Raw genomic sequence first — 18,836 nt, 5'->3', positions numbered from 1 at the left:
AAAACCCCCATTTCGAGCACTAAAGGTTGGAGCACTCAATAATCACAGCATCTCCTAAGTTTTGGTGATTTTCAGCATCACAATTATAATCATTAGCAAACTGCTGCTCAACCAAACTGTGAAGTCCCTCACGAATCAAGCTATCATGATTTAGAGCCCCTCCTTGCAAAACGTTCCGGCACTCAACTATAGTAGAACACATCTCTTTATATCCCCTCCGGTCATGTCTTGCCATTTGAGCCCTAAGCCTAGCAATCTGTCGTCGTCTATATCGTGTAGAGTTGAGTCTATGCCTATGAATACGCAACACATAATCCCTGCTAGTTCTCTGACTATTTAATCCCATATTGTTGGTATTCTCACAAAGCCTGCACATCAAGAGAAAACATGCATTCTTTCAAGCAGAGACTTGATTGGGATTAGTATTTCCAAAAAGACTTAAAAGTAGAATCAATATAGAATCACATAATTGAAAAATAGTACGACAATTTAAATTAGCACAATCCTCCTACGTGCAAGGAACAATAGCAGTCAAAATTAGAATCATCATATATTTTTATATATTCTATACAATTAGATATATCTAACCCAAAGATTTTAAAAAATATATATATCCAACCGGCGCGCGATCCCCCAAACTATAACTCAAACCCAAACATCACTCTTCAACATGAATGTGCAATAAACTATAAAACGTTAGGATTCTCAAATTAATGAACTTTTCTCTGTACATTGCAAGACATAATAAGTATTTCTATAGATCAAACCTCAAGAAAGAGGCAATATATATACTTAAAAATGAAAATGCATTTAATATTTACAAACTCTTGAAAAGAGAAAGAATACACAATCTTATTCCAATCCATAGCAAGTACCTAGACATTGAAACGTATTTTACAGAGAATATTACTCTTTGATACATACTAAATTGCAAGACATAATAATTATATCTATAAATAAACTATAGATCAATGTTTACAAACTCTTTAAAAGAGAGAAGAATGCATCACCCCCAATAAATTGAACCAAACACTGGAGAAAGAGAGAGAGAGAGAGAGAGAGAGAGAGAGAGAGAGAGAGAGAAAGAGAGGGACAGAGCGAAAGAGACATCACACCGCATTGTAGATACCCAATACAGTTTACTCAATTTAGTCTCGTTACAAAAAAAGATAGCACACACAATCACAAAAAAGCAGTGGCCCAAGCATTTCAATATCTTCATAAGCGAGATAACAATAGATCATAACCTTCATCCAAATGTTGAAGAGAGAGACAGAGAGAGATCAAACCTCAAGAAAGAGGTATCACATTGTTACATTAAAACCAATGTAAGCTTCACAAAAAGGAAGCACACATAATCACAAAAAGAAACATTGGTCCAAGCACTTTCAAGTAAGATATAAGCGAGACGGCAATAGATGATAAGCCTCAGCCAAGCAAATCCTCCTCAATTGGGACCGTTCATTTGACGACTCAATTGTTGTAGCAAGGCATTGAACCTATTAACTTTCATTTGGAACTGCAAAAACGGTAGTCGACAACCCCTGTGGAAAATCACAGGATCGTGGTCATCTCCAAGCCCCCAAAACGATGCCCACATATCATTCAACAACAAATTCATCAACCTACTTGTCTCAGAGACAATTGCTGAAAGTTCCCTCACTTCACAGCCCAAAGCACTTGAGACTTGTTGAAGAACACTCTGGGTGTGCTTTGTCTCGCACACAACACCATACAAACCCTTAGCTTGATCATGCAACTCTACAGAGTAAACAGCAAGTGCATGATCGACACGTGTGGATAAACTCGTCTGCAATTCCATCAACTCATTCATCTTGGTCTCGAGGCGTTTAAACTCCAAAGAACTTGAAGCAGCCTTTGTGTTTCTTCGGGTTGTTGATGTCCTTGTGGATTTACTAACATGCCCTCCCTGTTGCCTTGCCACTTCTTTCATCTTTCGCACATTAACTTTATTCACTCCATTGAACTCCACATTTTGGCTGCAACAAAATACACAAATGACTATCTCCAAAAAAAAACACAATACCTTGGTAAAAATACAATTATTAGAATAACTATCTCCCATACCCATGCGAACGGCTCCAAGCAGGCAAGCATCGAAGAGATGATGTTGTGGCTGTTTTCTTTGATTCAACCAAATCAATTGCATTCAATGGAGTCGAATGCACTATGTCTGGAACATCATCCATAGCTTTGCTTTGTTCCATGATGACTACACGACACTTTCAATAGAGTATAAGAGTCCCAATAGAGAAATCTCAATCTCAAAGCCATTGAAGACAAACACATTTCCAACCAAAAACCACAAATCGAAAGTGTATTGGACTCAAAGACAAAAGAATAGTAATGCACAAACACGTGTAAATAATCATGCATGAGCACATGACACTCACCAAATATATAGCCATGCCTTACCTCCTCTCCTCTCTCTCTCTCTCTCTCTCTCTCTCTCTCTCTCTCTCTCTCTCTCTCTCTCTCTCTCTCTCTCTCTCTCTCTCTCTCTCTCTCTCTCTCTCTCTCTCTCTCTCTCTCTCTCTCTCTCTCTCTCTCTCTCTCTCTCTCTCTCTCTCTCTCTCTCTCTCTCTCTCTCTCTCTCTCTCTCTCTCTTTGTGCAAGCCCTACTAATGGATGTTCATTCGTGTAGATCCATACATAGGTCTTGCCAAAGGCTCAAATGTGTCAAAGATGAATGAATACCAAGGTGAAAATATGAAATATATATAAACTATTCAAATGAGATCAAAAAATCTTAATAATTTGAAAGAGATAGACAATGCTTTTTAAACTGGAGATTTTCATCAGTCGAATAAAACACAACTCATTTAAAAAGTCTTGCAAAGATTATATATATCAAGCATGTGGCGATTTTCAATTTGAAAGAGATAGATAATGTTTTTCAAAATGGAGATTTTCAAGGACGCGCTTATGCAGCGACGACTCATCCAAGTTAACATTGCCAAAAACCTATCTAGATAAACTTTGAAAGAAGCAAATCGCACATCAAGGGCAATGCTCTCGAGTGAAAGGGAATGACCCCACACGGTGATTCATCTAGGCTAACATTGCTGAAAACCTATTAAGGGAAACTTTCAAAGAAGTAAGTTGCACATCAAGGGAAATGTTTTCATTCTTGTGAGCAATTAACTCACATACGTCATCCTCTATACGACCAGCACTGTCAATAAGATCTTTCATCTTCTCATCATGATCATCACTGGATCCAATACGTGGCCAATACTTTCGGACATGTTCATATATCTCCCCTATGTAACCCTTGATTTCTTCCAACTCATCCTGTATCCTCACCCCATCACAAAGGTTTCCTTCGTATTTCTCCTCCAAAATTCTCTCAATCCTTTGTAGACGGCTATCAATGCTCTCACCAAGAGAAACTGAAGCCCTTTGACATCGAAAGAGTGCCTTTACTTGCTTCTCAAGCCCATCCAAGCGATGAATGACTCTCAAAAAACTAATAGAACTTTCATATCCTCCAACATGCCTGAGTGCACGACGAACTGCCTTCTTCCTTATAACCTCTTTCCCTTTGCACACATTCGTTTGTACACTGGGAGCGCACTGCACAACATTTGCTACAGACACATTTTTTTCCTCCATGCTGCGCAAAACACATGCGTCAACATCAAGGTGCATATCAACTATTCTTATCTTATATTAAAAATTAGAAACAGTGACAAATCCTAGATGACATTAGATTAACTTCCAATGCATTAAATTTAAACATACGTGCATTAAACCATATGATTGACTACAATAGAATTTGCTATAGTAAGTAGCATCCAGAGTGAGGTTTCAATTTGTTTATCCCACACATAAGACTCAAGTGGGTCTTCAAGATGCATTTGGATTATTTGAAGCAAATTCTCATGGCTCCTAGTTGAGAGATTAGGCTTTTTGTCACAATGGATGTATCCAGTCAAGGATCAAAGCCAACGCCACAATGACCGGTGAGTTGGTATTTTAGGTGGTGCACTTAACATTGCATGGTGCAGACCACACAATATCCTTTCTTAGAAAATCATGCCCCAGGACAATGCAACATTCCCCACCCCTATCAATAAAACTATAATTCACACACTAAACAATCTCCTAAGTTTAAAAATGTCAATAACCGATTTTCAATGCCATGAAGGGTTACTACATCCATACCAACCCCACAAATCGCAATGAGTTCTGAAGGATAGTTGTACCTATATCTATATCTATATCTATATCTATACCTATATCTATATTTAATGTCAATAACGGATACAGAGGGGGGAGGTGTAAATGGGATGAGAGATAGAGGGGTTGTGAGTAGAGGAGAGTAAAGCATGTGATGTTTTTGTGATAGCATTATCCACTGTGCGATAGGGAAGTGAAGTTGCAGTGCGATAGCATGGCAGCTTCACTTCCCTCACACCCCGCTAAGCGGGATAGCATTCCTTGCACGCGAAGCGCGCTAGGAACGCCAGTGATGGTATAAATTGCTATAACTTTAGGGGTGGGAGGCATGACCGTTCAGGCCAGGAACGCTAGTTATATATAATTTAGCTCCACATATCTTAAAGTTACCTTCCACTCCATGTCTTAAAACACATATCCTAAAATGTTTATTAGCAAAATAATAACAATAATAAAATAAGATAACAATAACAATAAACTAATATCTATATCTATCTAATCTAATATTTTATATCTATATCTATTTATCCATATATCTACATCTACATCTACATCTACATACTAATAATATAAAATATAATAATAATAATAATAATAATAATATAAAAACTAAAGGAACTAATTAAAATAACAAAACAATATTAATAACAATAACAATAATAACCAAATAACCAAACTAATTAAAATAATAATATAATAATAATAACAAACAACCAACTAAACTAATTAAAATTAAAATAATAAAACAATAAGAAAGACTAAGTAACTATTTTAACTATTAATTTCCATTTTATACAACTATAACTACAACTAAATCATTACTCACTACAACTGTAACTAATTATTTTATATTATTATTATTATTATTATTATTATTATATTAGTATTATTTTTTATATGTATTTATACTAATAAATAAAATAATAATAAACTAAACCAACGATTAAAATAACAATAACAATACCACAATAAACTAACAATAAAAATAAATGGAATATAATATAATATAATAACTAACAATAACAAAGTTAAAATAACAACCATTAACAAAACTATATAGCTATATAAGAATAATAATAATAAAATAACACAATTTGTTGGTAATATAATACAATATAATAACTATAACTAACAATAACAAAGTTAAAATAACAACCATTAACAAAACTATACAACTATATCATAATCATAATTATATATATATATATATATATATATATATATATATATATATATATATATATATATATATATATATATATATATATAATCATCATCATCATTCATCATTATTATAGATATCTATCTAAACAACAATAAACCAATAAATAAACAATACATTTAACTATTTAACTATTTAATTATTTAACATTCATTCACATTCACATTAACATTAACTATTTAGCATTCACATCTACTATTTAACATTCACATTCACATTAACATTAACATTAACTATTTAACATTGACATTGACATTAACATTAACACATTCACATTCACATCCACATTAACATTCATATTCACATCCACATTAACATTCACATTCACATGAACTATTTAACATTCACATTAGCATTCACATTCACATTCACATTAACATTAACATTAACTATTTAACATACACATTCACTATTTCACATTCACATCCATTCAAATATTCAAATTCAAATTCAAATAATAATAAATAATAAACTAAACCAATCAAAATAAAATAAAAACTAAACCAATAATTAAATTAAAATAACAATAATAATACCACAATAAACTAACAATAAACAATAAATGGAAGATAATATAATATAATATAATAAATAACAACAACAATTAACAAAACTATATAGCTATATAAGAATAATAATAATAAAATAACACAATTTGTTGGTAATATAATACAATATAATAACTATAACTAACAATAACAAAGTTAAAATAACAACCATTAACAAAACTATACAACTATATTATAATAATAATAATAATAATATCATCATCATCATCATTCATCATTCATTCATCATTATTATAGATATCTATCTAAACAACAATAAAGCAATAAACAATACATTTAACTATTTAACTATTTAACTATTTAACATTCATTCACATTCACATTAACATTAACTATTTAACATTCACATCTACTATTTAACATTCACATTAACATTAACTATTTAACATTGACATTGACATTCACATTGACATTAACATTAACATTCACATTAACACATTCATATTAACATTAACTTTAACTATTTAATTTAACATTTAACATTCAAATATTCAATTATTCAAATTCACATCCATTCAAATATTCAAATTCACATTCAAATAATATAAATAATAAACTAAACCAATCAAAAATAAATAAAAACCAAACCAACAATTAAAATAACAATAATAATACCACAATAAACTAACAATAAATAATAAATGAAATATAATATAATATAATAACTAACAATAACAATGATAAAATAACAACCATTAACAAAACTATGTAGCTATATAAGAATAATAAAAATAAAATAAAATAACACAATTTGTTGGTAATAAACAACACAACAACAGTAATAATATAATAAACAATACAACAACAACAACAACAATAATATCTAAATCTTAATCTAAATCTAAATCTAAATCTAAATCTAAATAACTATTAGCTATATTAACTATTTATAACTATTAACTAATAACTATTATCTATATTACCTATAACATTAATTAACTACTAACTATTAACTATTAACTATTAACATAACAATAAAATATAATAATAATAATAATAACCAAAACAATATGTAACTCCAAATAAAACAATACCAAAAACAACAACAATAAACTAATAACATCATAATCATATCATCATAACTAAAACAATATGTAACTCTAAACAAAATAAAACCACAACAATAAAATAATCTATAAACTAACAACAAACTAAAAAACAAATAATATCTAAACAATAATAAATAATAACATCATAATCATATAATCATAATCATCATAGCATAACATAATTACTATTACAAATAAATTATAACTTACATTCACATTCACTTCACATTCACAATTTCATTTCACATTAATCAAATATTAACATTTAACATTCACATTATTTATTATATTAACATTAACATTAACATCACATTAACATTAACTAATAACAATAATACTAACATCAACATTAACATTAACATTAACTATTAATAACAATAACTTAACAATAATAACAAAAATAACTTAACAATAATAAGAATATTAATAATAACAACCACAAGGAACTTTCAATCGATCCCCATATAGGAAAAAAAGAGAATTCCCCATGGAATTCCCTAGTTGAAAATACATATAAGTGGGGAAAGTAAAAACTAGGGAAAATGGGACATTTCCTAGTGAGAATAAGTAGGGAATCACATAAGACCTTTCCTATGTAGGAAATATTTCCTACATAGGAAATATTTCCTATATAGGAAAATACAAAATTTTCTATGTAGGGAATAATTCCTATATAGGAAATATTTCATATATAGGAAAAATTTTCTAGAGGTGATTCCCTAGGTACTCTCACTAGGAAATCTCTCATTTTTCCTATTTTTTACATTCCCTACTTATATGTACCTTCAACTAGGGAATTCCGTGGAAATTCTCTTTTTTCCTTATCACTTTATCTACTTTTCCCTTCCTCTTAGACATGCTAATATCAAACAAGAAATTGCACAATAAATTTTTAACTAGAAAATTATATAGAGAATGTCATCATTTCCAAGTAAGGATCAATAACATACATCTAATGATCAAAATAGATTAAACAAATTAAGACATCAACATCTACTTCTAGCAACCAAAAGTAAAATGAAAATAATTTTAAAGGAGCATAGAACTAAAAACTAATTAAGCAACATGTGTGTCTTGATTGTTTTATCCCTTAAATCTCCAATATGTTGCAAAGTAATAAATGTTTGTCTACCCTCTTCTCTAAATTTCAACATGGGTGGCCGATAGATATCATCATATGATGGTATGCGTATCACTCCTATTGATACTCAAGTGATCAAATATCATTAGTTAGTATAACCATTTCAAAAAATGACTCATTATCAACATAAGAAAGCAAGTAATACCTGATTCTTGGCTTGAAGAAGTGTTAAGGCAAGCAATCTCAATGTCTTCCTTTCTTGCATTGTCTCTTGTGTCATCTTTAGTAACTTGTTTACCTATATATACATAGAGTTAACCAAAGCTCACAATAATACAAGGTTATGAAAAATTTCAATAACACAAAAGAAAGTAATTAGATATTTTGTATCAATTTGGGTCACTAAATTTGTACAAGTTTTTGATCCTTAAAGTTGGTACCTGCATCTTGACTTGAAGAAACATTATTGCGAGTAACCTCTTGATCTCCCTTTCTTACATTACCTCTTTTCCCACCTTTTGTTGTTCTTTAATCTATATTTATATATATACACACAATTACCCAAAGTTTAAAAATATGAATAACTATGAACATTTTAAATTAGACAAAGAGACTAATTAAAGCTAGTTAATCTCAAAATGAATCACCTAATAAAGTAAGATGTAAAATATGTACAAATTTTAATTTTCAAAAGACATATACCTGTATCATGATTTGAAGAGACATTAGGGCCAATGACCTCCTTAGCTTTCATTGTTCCATTATCTCTTGTACCATCATTTGTGATTTTGTTACCTTTATGTACACATAATAAACCAAAGTTTAGAAACATAAGAGACATTTGTAAAACATCAAAACCCGCATTTGTAAAACATCAAAACATCAAAACACGCATACCTTTTTTGCCATGTTCTTTACACCATCTAATAGTAAATTGAGCAGGTGAAAACAAGGAATTCATTGTTTATACTTTTATGGGCTCACCAACTTCTCCTTCTGGTTTGAAGCATCTTACAAACTTCCTGTTGAACAATGCGCGAGGGTGACGAGGAACGGAGGAAGAGAGAAGAGAAGAGAGACACAAGACACCGGATGATCTTATCATTACAGGGAGCGACACTCAGCAGTGGAGCATACACGGTCCATTCTTCAGCAAGAGTTTGACATGATGGATCTAGGGATCCTTCACTTCTTTCTAGGTCTGGAGATCTATCAAATGGCACAGGGCATTTTTATCTCGCAGCACAGGTACATCTCCGAGCTTCTTTCGGAGTTTGATATGGCTGAGTGTCGGCCTATCTCGTGCCCCATGGACCCTGAGTCCAAGCTTTTGACAGCGGGAGTTCCTCTTCCCGATCCCACCCATTACAGGTGCCTTGTCGGCTTCCTACGGCGGCCAATGCAGCTGATCTCTTTACGAAGCCGTTGCCTCAGGCTTCTTTGCTTCATCACATGCGGTTCTTGGGTCTTCAGACTCTCCCAGGAGTTGAGAGGGGGTGTTAGCCTGCTCCTCTTCAGTCTCAGTCTGTCATCTCCTGGTTGTGAGCTCCTGTCAGAGTCTGACAGGAGACAGAGGAGCTCTGTCAGTGCATTTTTGTTGCTGGCCTAGTCAGCATGCAGCCCTAGGTTTGTTCCAGCCCAAACTGGGCTGTTTTTGTCCAGACTGCCCATTTTCTGGGCAGTCGGCCAGATCTGGCCAAAGTCGGCCAGATCTGGCTAGTCGGCCAAATCTGGCCAGGTCGGCCAGTTTGGCTGGTTGGCCAGTTTGCTGGCCTGGGGGCTATTTATAGCAGCCCCCCCAGTCAGTCCAGTATTGTTCTCTGCAGGTACAGCACTGCTCCCTCCGTCTCCGTCTCCGGCGTTGGTGCTGCCACTGGTTCCAGTCTGTCTTGGTTCCCTCACTGACGCTCCGGGCTGCGTGCAGGGACTGCTCTGTCCATTCCAGTGTATTCAGCATTCATCTCAGTCAGTGCAGACTTTCTTCCTTCATTCTCTGCTTTCTCTCTCCTCTCCTCTGTGTTCGTGTTCTTCTTCCGTTGCGCACTCTCACAGTTTCATCTCTTCTAATCTGAGAAAGCGCTCCCCCAAAGTGTGGATCAAGGAGACCAATCTAAGAAAGTGCTCCCCCAAAGTGCTGTCAACTGGGGGCTGTTAATGCCGCAAGCTGAACTTTGAAGATGGAATATAGTCAATCACAAGAAGTTTTTTTCTTCATGATCTCTCTATTCCTGCAGCCTACAAATCAAATGTCAAGATGGAATATAGTCAATCACAAGAAGTTTTTTTGACATAATTTTCCCATGTGGAAAAGGGAACTGTTTTCCCTTGGTTTCCCCTAATAGTGTTAAGAAAAATCCCACGAGCAATCACATTTCCCTACATGCAGAAAAATCAGCCTATTAGCAACATCCTAATAGTGATAAGACATGTACAATTTATTGATTTGACCTATGCTTAAAAGCCACAGACCCAGATGGAAATAACATGAAGTATAGCAAGGGCAGCATTGTATGATTCTGTTAACCTACATGGGAGAGACAAACTATATTGTACCCATCCTGAAGCTCTTGCCCATTTGATTTAACACACCTCAACAGCTCTATTGATAGGCAATAACCACTTGAGGATTCAGAAATGTTTGGGCTGATCCATTCAACATAAACGTCCCTAATCTCATCAGTTGGTTAGCTAATCTTGGTGATCTCCAAATCAGTTCAGTTGATTAACGAGCGTCATAAGTCATAGTCTTCATTAACACCTTAAATCTCTTTACATTCACATGCAGCATAACATATTAAAGTGAACAAACTGCATGTACCTTTGAGGTTAACCAGGGCCTTTCTCACACTTCTCTCACAATCGGCACAGTCCATTCGGACCAGAAGCTCCACCATCTGCATGAGCAATAATACCCCACAAGTTAGTTAACAAAATACTGCTAAGGCACACAGTAAAACCACTTCAGGAGCTACACTACCTTCTTGCAAAGTTAAGATGTTGAATTGGAAAGGTAAGCAAATGCATCATTAATCTCTGCCCATTCCAAGTACATATTCATTCAAATGACAAGATTAAACTCTCTGTAAAAGGAATGAGCTCACTTCCTTGTAAGGATTAGAGCCATCTTCTTTTTGCAGCTGAGGCCAAAGCTAAGCCTAGCACATTGGGCTGCAATAATGCAGCAGCTGAGGCCAAAGCTAAGCCTAGCTTTGCATCTTTTTCATTTGATGTTGAAGCTGCTATTCTAGCTGTAACAATAGTAACGGACAAGGCTGCTTGCAATCGAGCATTTTTTGTTATGAATTTCTGTTTTCTTCGGCCTTTGAACTAGTTTTTGAATGATGCAGTTTTGACCAGATTTCTCAGGCACTCCAAATGCTTCTCCAACCATGATTTTAGATGGAAGAAACTGCCCGCTTTCATGAAAACAAATGGTTGTTCTCGTCTCATCCACAGCCAAGTCTTTAGCTCCTCAAGCCTTCTTGGAGTAGAATGACAGCTTCCAGGACTGTACCCAGTATAAGCAAAATATGAGTGATTTCTTTTAGGAATCAAAGGAGACAAATCAGATGGAGCATGGCATTTATCCAATGCGAAGCTCGGTGACAGCTGAGAACTGTGTGACACTGGAATTTGGTTGATTTGTTTAAGCTCATGGAGTGGAGCACAATCAAGTTTCTGTGAGTTGATCAACTGGGATGAGGATGTGCAGCCCTCAACAGTTGATGTGCTCTATGAACGTGCCAAGAAATCATGCACTCCATTCTGGCATGCAAATCCAGGCATGTTGAAGGGTGATCTTTCATACTCCCAAAAGGAAGAGGGATCATCAGGATCACATAGGCCATCTGGAGCATATGATACATTGAAATTCATGGTACTATCTTTTTTGCGAGAGATTTCACAACAGGGTACTGAGATCTGTAGTCACCCTGCTGTAGATGTGCACTGCACAGAGAGCTGCCGCTAGAGGCAGAGAGGCGAGGGTAGGGGCAGGGGCAAAGGAAGAAAAAGACGGCCATGGCCATGCAGATCATCATCTTCATCAAGCCGATCATGTCCCTACTCCCTTCATACTGCCTGCTCCCTATCGCCCCTATAGTGATGCCTCAATCGTCCTGCACGAGGTCCCTACCATCGACCTCTCGCCCTTGCTGTGCCAACAAATAGAAGGCAAGAACACCCAGTCGGGCCCCTGCTTCTGCCTCAAAACGGCTTCCCTAGGTACCTTATCACCTTCTCTTACAGCTTCGGAAGGGGGAACTCCTGCGGGAATCACCACCATCGGTGCCATTACCATTGTTTCCAGTGCCGCCATCTCCCCCAGATGCAACAGAGAAGCATCACAGCAGGGCTTACCACGAGGTGGTGCTAGCTAGGAGTGTCTGAGGAACGTCTCTGCTTGGACGTTGATGCCGTCTCGCTGGGATGGACAGCACCTGTCGATCTCCTCTCTGGAGAAATACATCTCGGTGCTGCTAGATGTGCCGGCGCTAGAGCTACTGCTGCTACCAAGGGGATGATCTGATTGGCACAACACAGCAGGGATCTCGGAAGATGCGACCGCTGGGGAAAGCCATCAGCATCTGTCCTGCTACTGATACTGAGGCTGCCACCTGCGGACCCGGAAGCGAGCAAGAAAACACTTAAAAAGCGCCCTTCAGGAAGCTTTCTTGATCCACGACAATGCTTTCAATTCGAGCAGTTGAGGATTACGGCCTCACAGGTATAGTGCGAAGCAGTTGAGGATGGAATATCTTCTGGTTGGCGTAGTCCAAATCAACCACAACATGTCGATTTGTCAGAAACCCAACCTGAGGAGTCCCTGTCCTACTCTGTACTATGGCTCCAAGTGTACCAAATGTCTCTTGACCTGCAACCTGTGAAATTCACCAGAGAGAGAAACGTATCAGAATTTTCAAACTAGTAATGATGCAACAATTATTTACATATATTGCAACTAAAAATCTGCCAATCTTCACCTCTACAGTGTAAAAAACACCATCAGTTGTTTAATTGATATATGATGAAGCATGTACATACTCTCAGCATTTCTCAAAGTTTATGGAAAGGAGGGGAAAAATGTGCGGAAAACATCTAATGACACCAAAAACATAGAAACACATGAGATGGTCATTTCTATTTTCTATACACAAATATGGACATCATCATGCTGCAATTGAGTATATCGATAAACAAAATGATGATAGATTCGAGAGTGATGCCCCTCGAATATCAATGTAGACATATCAATCTGCCACTAAACTGTACACTATCATAATGCATCAAATGCCCTCATTTGATATGCTAGTTTATACAACTCAATTAAATAAAAAATACTAAACAGTTTGTTAGACCAATATAAGACATCAATCTTGATTACATAAAAGGGCCTACAGTTGATCCGAAAATTGAACTAAGACCACAAGCATGACATCAAAAGAGTAGACACATCTAGATTATGACCATGCTCTAAGGCTATGCAACTGATCCTTGAGATAAAATTTAGAAAGTTGGTTGTAAGATGCACACCTCCAAAACAAAAGTAAAATTATAGAATGACTAAATTTCAAGACAAGCAGTTTGTATTCAAACTTTGAAGTTATTCACTGGCTTTTTACCTGAGATCTTGGACCGATGGATGGGTCATTGCCCCTTAAACCTTCAACCAGCTTTGTGTATACCTCTTGCTTAGGGGTTGCGGCTGGAATACCAAAGTAAGAGAACTCTACCACATCAACATCATACCATATGCCTCCAGCTGGTCAACCGTGAGAGTTAAAGAGGACAAACTCTTGCTACAAAAGACATGTAGATGAGAGTTAAAGAGGACAAACTCATAGCAAGTTTGATGCTGTCAATCATGAAAGTATTTGATGTGGTGAGCCTTGATTTGGTCCTTCATTCATGTTCCAACCCAAGTCCTAAATGCTCTGTCCCTCTCCTGTCTTCACCTTCACAGGTACATGCATTTTCTTTTGCACCAGCTGAAGTATATACTTGGTCATCAGGTAAGATGGTTTCTTCATAGTCAGCTAATGTGTGTTTGATTCCATCAAGTAATGCGGCTTCTTTGCAATAAGCCACTAGTGATTCTCTTCCATCAGCATGATATTTTCCCTGGCAATAAGGTGGTCTGCAAGCAGCATCTGCAGAACAGGGAGGAGACACAGACAATACTTGGTGGTTCTCTCTATCATCCTCCATCTTTGCTTTGGTTTTTAGGTCCAATGTTTTCAAAGCAAAAACCAGCTCAAAGGCTGCAAGTGTGCAATGGGCTGCCTGTACTGGGGTCAGCAGGTTTTGTAGCTCTTGGAGGGTATGCAGCCTGAGAGAGTTTGATCGCTTTAACAGCGAACTCAAAGTTTCAAGCTTTGACTCCATTAATTGTTGTCCTTGCACTATGTTGTGTGACATGATGAAAGAAGAGCTCCCAATCCCTATGGCTTCTTTCATGCTTTGATCTGCAATAAGCATCTGAAAGAACCCAAAGTAGTAGTCAGGCTCAGCAAACCTAGAAAAGACAGAATATTATGAATCACAAGTAGCTTTAGACACTTTCCCGTGTGACTGGGAAAAGGGGATCTTTTCCCTTGTTTTTCCTTATAGTATTCAACATCATGAGCTTCTGTGAGGGAGGGACCACATACCTGGTCGGGGGCAGGGAGCAACCACACTGAGCTAGGTATGTGGTCCCTCCCTTGCAGAAGCTCATGATGTTGTCGTAATTCACAATGTGGGAAGTATAGTGAGAATTTGTTGAAAATTTCTTGTGTGCATCATGCCAGACCATGGCAGACAGCTTCAAAATGGCTTGGCAGAAACATGATAAATTGCAACAGAAAACTCAAGAAGCAAAGGTTCACCTGCATGGTTGCTAGTTGATTTGAAAGCTCCATCTCTGCCTGGTGCATGTAATGCTGTAAAGCATCCATTGAAGCTAACTGTGTCTTTGACAACAGGCATGTCACATCATCATGGCTTATGCAACCATTATGCTTCTGCACATCAATACCCATTTTTGAGTACACGAGTGTTATAGCTGATGTGGGCCTCCAAGCACCTATCCACATAAATGCTGCTTCAAGAGCAGAGGAATGACGCCCTGCAGGAAAAAACTTTAACCAATACTAGAAAACATGCCTCAACACAAAACTCTATTTAGTGGGGGCAAGTAGAAAGAATCAAACACAGTAAAGCCAAAGAATACTTGGATTCTCTTCTTGGCCACCCAAAAGTGGATTGAAATCTCACTCTATCACCTACACACGTATATACAACAGATTCTCTGAAATTTATCATTTTAACTTGAATGTTTTACTTACTAGACACAATATGTGTAAGCCAGGCTGTTAGTCAAGACAATTTTCCTGATGAGAGTTTTGGAAAGAAGAGATATAATATGTGCTAAGAATAACTTTGAGAAACAAGCTAGAGTGTTTGAATGGTTTGAGCAATCAATAAGCCCATCTTGAGGCAATGAAAGTAAGCCATTGAGCGTGTTTAGATTAGTATTCTGTGCATGTTTGGATAGAATGACTACCAACTGTGTACTGAAAGTACTCTGTACATGGCTCCCTAATGCAATGAAGGTAAGTCATGCAGTATCTAATTCAAATAGAATATTATTAGTGCTTTTTTAATACTAGCTTAGAGTACATTTGTGTCAGGCAATTCTCCTGGACAACCATCGCTATATGTTTATTCTGTTCTCTTTCACAGGATGTGTTGCAGAAAATTTCTAAGTTTTCATTTGCTGAAATGCAGGCCATGGGGACAAATGGAATTGTGAAGGAATGCTTCTTGTCGTATGGACTTATGGGAAAAATGGAATAATGAAGGAATTCTTCTTGTTGTATGGGCTTATGGACCTAAGAGTCTCGCAACGGCACAATTCAATACAAGTTAATGCAATCCACAAGCAATGCAACAAATAAAAAGTGTGTGAAGCCTGACTTGAAATAGTTGCTCATGCAGTCCTTCACAAGCTGCCTGACATGGGAATCAGGGCTCTTGGAGACGAGGGCGAACCGGAGGGCCTACACCTTGGCCTTCCACTACAGCCAGACCTGATCTACAGGGTCTCCACTCTCTTCTCCAGCTCCTCGTTCTTCGCCCTCAGCTCCCGCGTCTTGTCCGGAGGCTCTCCGTGCTCTTCTCTAGCTCCTCCTCCCTGGCCTTCAGCCTCCCCTTGATGCTCTCCACGCTCTTCTCTAGCTCCTCGTTCCTCGCCCTTAGCTCCCACCTCTCGCCCTCGCCCTCCTCCCTTGCCCTCAGCCTCCCCTCGAGCCTCTCCATGTTCTTCTGTAGCTCCTTGTTCCTCGCCCTCAGTGGCTCTATTTCATGCATCAGAAATCGGCGTAACATGATTTCCATTTTCCTGCCTTTCGCGCTGCGTGTGCAAACAGAGACAGACAGTCGGAAAGAGAGATAGGTCCTTAATGATTATTTTTTATATTATTACATATCCGACACCCTTTATATAGATCCCTCTACATCGTGCTGTGTGATTCACTTCATCCTAACGTTATTATTGAGATACCCCGCGGTAAATTACTCAATTCCTAATCAACCTCATAAGCAAACTTCCCATTTATCAAAGCATTCCTAACAAACCCATCAAGAGTTTATTCTATGCTTGTATTTCTTTCCGATAGTATGATAAGGGTGTTAATAGTAGACTTTTAACTACTCACATGGATGTGAATTGTATGAATTAGGTGTACACTTAAGCAATGCATTGTGTACTATTGTTGTTTGGTTAATCACTCATGTAATAGCGAGCTTGAAAATCTATTGAGCCCAACAAAGTGGCTTCAATGTAGCAAGCACCTCATGCATCAGTGAGTCAAGACATTTATTTGGGGTTTGCATGACCCTCTCCCAAAAATGACATCATTCTCAAAGCTAGTACTTAAGATGGATGCTTATTGAAACCCAAAGCAACTTACTTGTACCCAGCTTCTCAAGAGGATTACCACACAACCTACTTGTACCAAGCTTCTCAAGAGGATAGGTTGAGGAGTGTACTAGATAGCCTGCATGAACCAAGCTCAAAGGACTATGCTAGGGGACTATGTTCAAAGGACAATGTGGTGAACAATGCATTACATGAATTTATGCAATGAGGCTAAGTCTCCTCCTAGTGATCTAGAATTGTACACATGCTTTAGTCATTTACTAGAATTTCTTCAAGCTATTTTGATAGAAAAAGATATAGATAATTGCATGTTAGGCTTTAGATTTGCAAGCATTAATCACTACATAAAGGGCGTCATTAAAATTTTTTAGTTGTTATCTTTAAGATAATACACAAATTCAGGTGTATCCACCTATAGGTGGTCTGGATCAACTCAAGCTGGCATTGACCATCCCTCTCTAATTGTTGGCCATTGCCCTAGTTACAATGTGGGAAACAAGAGTCCTACTTCACTTCTAGTGTCTTATACGGTAATCTAGGCTATGGATCTTCAATCTTCATTAATCTCATTGGATTCATGATGCCAAAATTAGGCCTTTCCTGTGCATGTATTTTTGGTCACTATTGCATGTCACTTGGCTCACAGCATACATAATGTAGAAGATGATCAAATGAATTCCTCCATCATATGCTTAGTAATTAAGTCCCCAACCCAAACACATGCATGTTACTTGGCCTATGATAGATATGAACAATCGTAAAGGAGTGTTATAAACTTACTAGCATATAAAGCCCCCAACCCAAACATATGCATGCTCTCTTGATAAAGGGCATGCCTAAGCACAAGTTGTTGACATTGGCACCTTTAAATATCAACAAGTAACCTAACGATCCATTGTTGGTATGTTATTATAAAAGTGTAGTGAACTCATCAATATTCAAGGACTCAAATAATATTCCTAATTATTATCTTGAACATATCTCTTTTAATTTTTTGCATAACATTGATGGCACTCCATCTTTTAATCTATCTCTATTATTCATTTCAAGCTTTGAGTTTTTCCAACCTCACTTATGATTTGAAAAGTTTTATGAAAGTAATTTGGGTTTTATGAAAAGTTTTATGAAAGTAATTTCTTTGTTTCCATCTTGCTTTAACTTTGACATCTCTAGGATTTGGGTTCCTCCTTTTGAGGGTTGTTTGTTTTCTTGGATTTACCCTTCTCAATCTATGAGCTTTTTTCTTTTTACTTCTTTTGTGACTATGTTGCATGAAGTTCTTCCTTATCTTCACTCTTTTCTCCTTGGGCACTTCTTAGCTCCATTACTTTGCAAAGCACCCATGTTCTTTGCATATAAAGGCTGTAACCAAGAAGAGAGAGAATTCTACATTGACTAGCAACTCAATCACATTAGGATCACTGATGCCAGGAGGCATATTCCACGGTGAAACAAGAGTACTACTTCACTTCTAGTGTCTTATATGATAATCTAGGCTATGGATCTTCAACCTTCATTAATCTCACTGGATTCATGATGCCAAAATTAGGCCTTTCCTGTGCATGTATTTTTGGTCACACTATTACATGTTACTTGACTCACAACATACATAATGTACAAGATAATCAAATAAATTCCTCCATCATATGCTCAGTAATTAAGGTCTGATGCTAAAAATCTTGAAAACACCCAAATTCTTTAGAATCAAGCAACTACAGCTCCAATTTTACTACTTGGAAGCCTAGATCCCTTAGCAACTTTGCTAACTCATTCAATCTTAGGTAAATGAGCT

General features: G+C 36.7%; 2 protein-coding genes and 1 long non-coding RNA gene across 5 annotated transcripts; all 3 read right to left on the bottom strand.

The window, feature by feature from the left end:
• Positions 1-7,790: 7,790 nt before the first annotated feature.
• Positions 7,791-9,155, bottom strand: LOC148018845 (uncharacterized). Of its 3 annotated transcripts, XR_015695076.1 has the most exons (5): positions 9,022-9,155; positions 8,827-8,919; positions 8,565-8,657; positions 8,330-8,422; positions 7,791-8,241 (listed from the first exon to the last, which is right to left on the bottom strand). XR_015695076.1 is itself a non-coding variant. In XM_087701646.1 (4 exons), the coding sequence occupies exons 1-4, from the start codon at positions 9,083-9,085 to the stop codon at positions 8,096-8,098; spliced, it is 396 nt and encodes a 131-aa protein (XP_087557772.1). In that variant the 5' UTR covers positions 9,086-9,155; the 3' UTR covers positions 7,791-8,095. The 3 variants fall into 3 exon arrangements, 1 of the variants encoding a protein (XP_087557772.1); XR_015695075.1 differs by lacking the exon at positions 9,022-9,155 and having other exon boundaries at positions 8,827-9,011; XM_087701646.1 differs by lacking the exon at positions 8,565-8,657.
• An 874-nt stretch (positions 9,156-10,029) lies between these two features.
• LOC148018844 (uncharacterized) lies at positions 10,030-11,171 on the bottom strand. The gene is made up of 3 exons (XR_015687538.1): positions 11,102-11,171; positions 10,943-11,018; positions 10,030-10,500 (listed from the first exon to the last, which is right to left on the bottom strand). It is a non-coding gene; the product is annotated as an uncharacterized LOC148018844 (long non-coding RNA).
• A 1,048-nt stretch (positions 11,172-12,219) lies between these two features.
• Positions 12,220-15,371, bottom strand: LOC148018843 (transcription factor TGAL1-like). Its single transcript, XM_087701419.1, has 4 exons — positions 14,991-15,371; positions 13,962-14,601; positions 13,746-13,828; positions 12,220-13,004 (listed from the first exon to the last, which is right to left on the bottom strand). Exons 1-2 carry the CDS (start codon positions 15,195-15,197, stop codon positions 14,026-14,028), a joined length of 783 nt encoding a protein of 260 aa, XP_087557545.1. The 5' UTR covers positions 15,198-15,371; the 3' UTR covers positions 12,220-13,004; positions 13,746-13,828; positions 13,962-14,025.
• Positions 15,372-18,836: the final 3,465 nt, after the last annotated feature.

The sequence above is a fragment of the Lygodium microphyllum genome, chromosome 20, assembly GCF_053477565.2.
Source record: "Lygodium microphyllum isolate KBCC chromosome 20, Lygodium_microphyllum_v1.1.10, whole genome shotgun sequence".
Taxonomy (NCBI): domain Eukaryota; kingdom Viridiplantae; phylum Streptophyta; class Polypodiopsida; order Schizaeales; family Lygodiaceae; genus Lygodium; species Lygodium microphyllum.
This window is presented reverse-complemented; position numbering and strand designations above follow the sequence as displayed.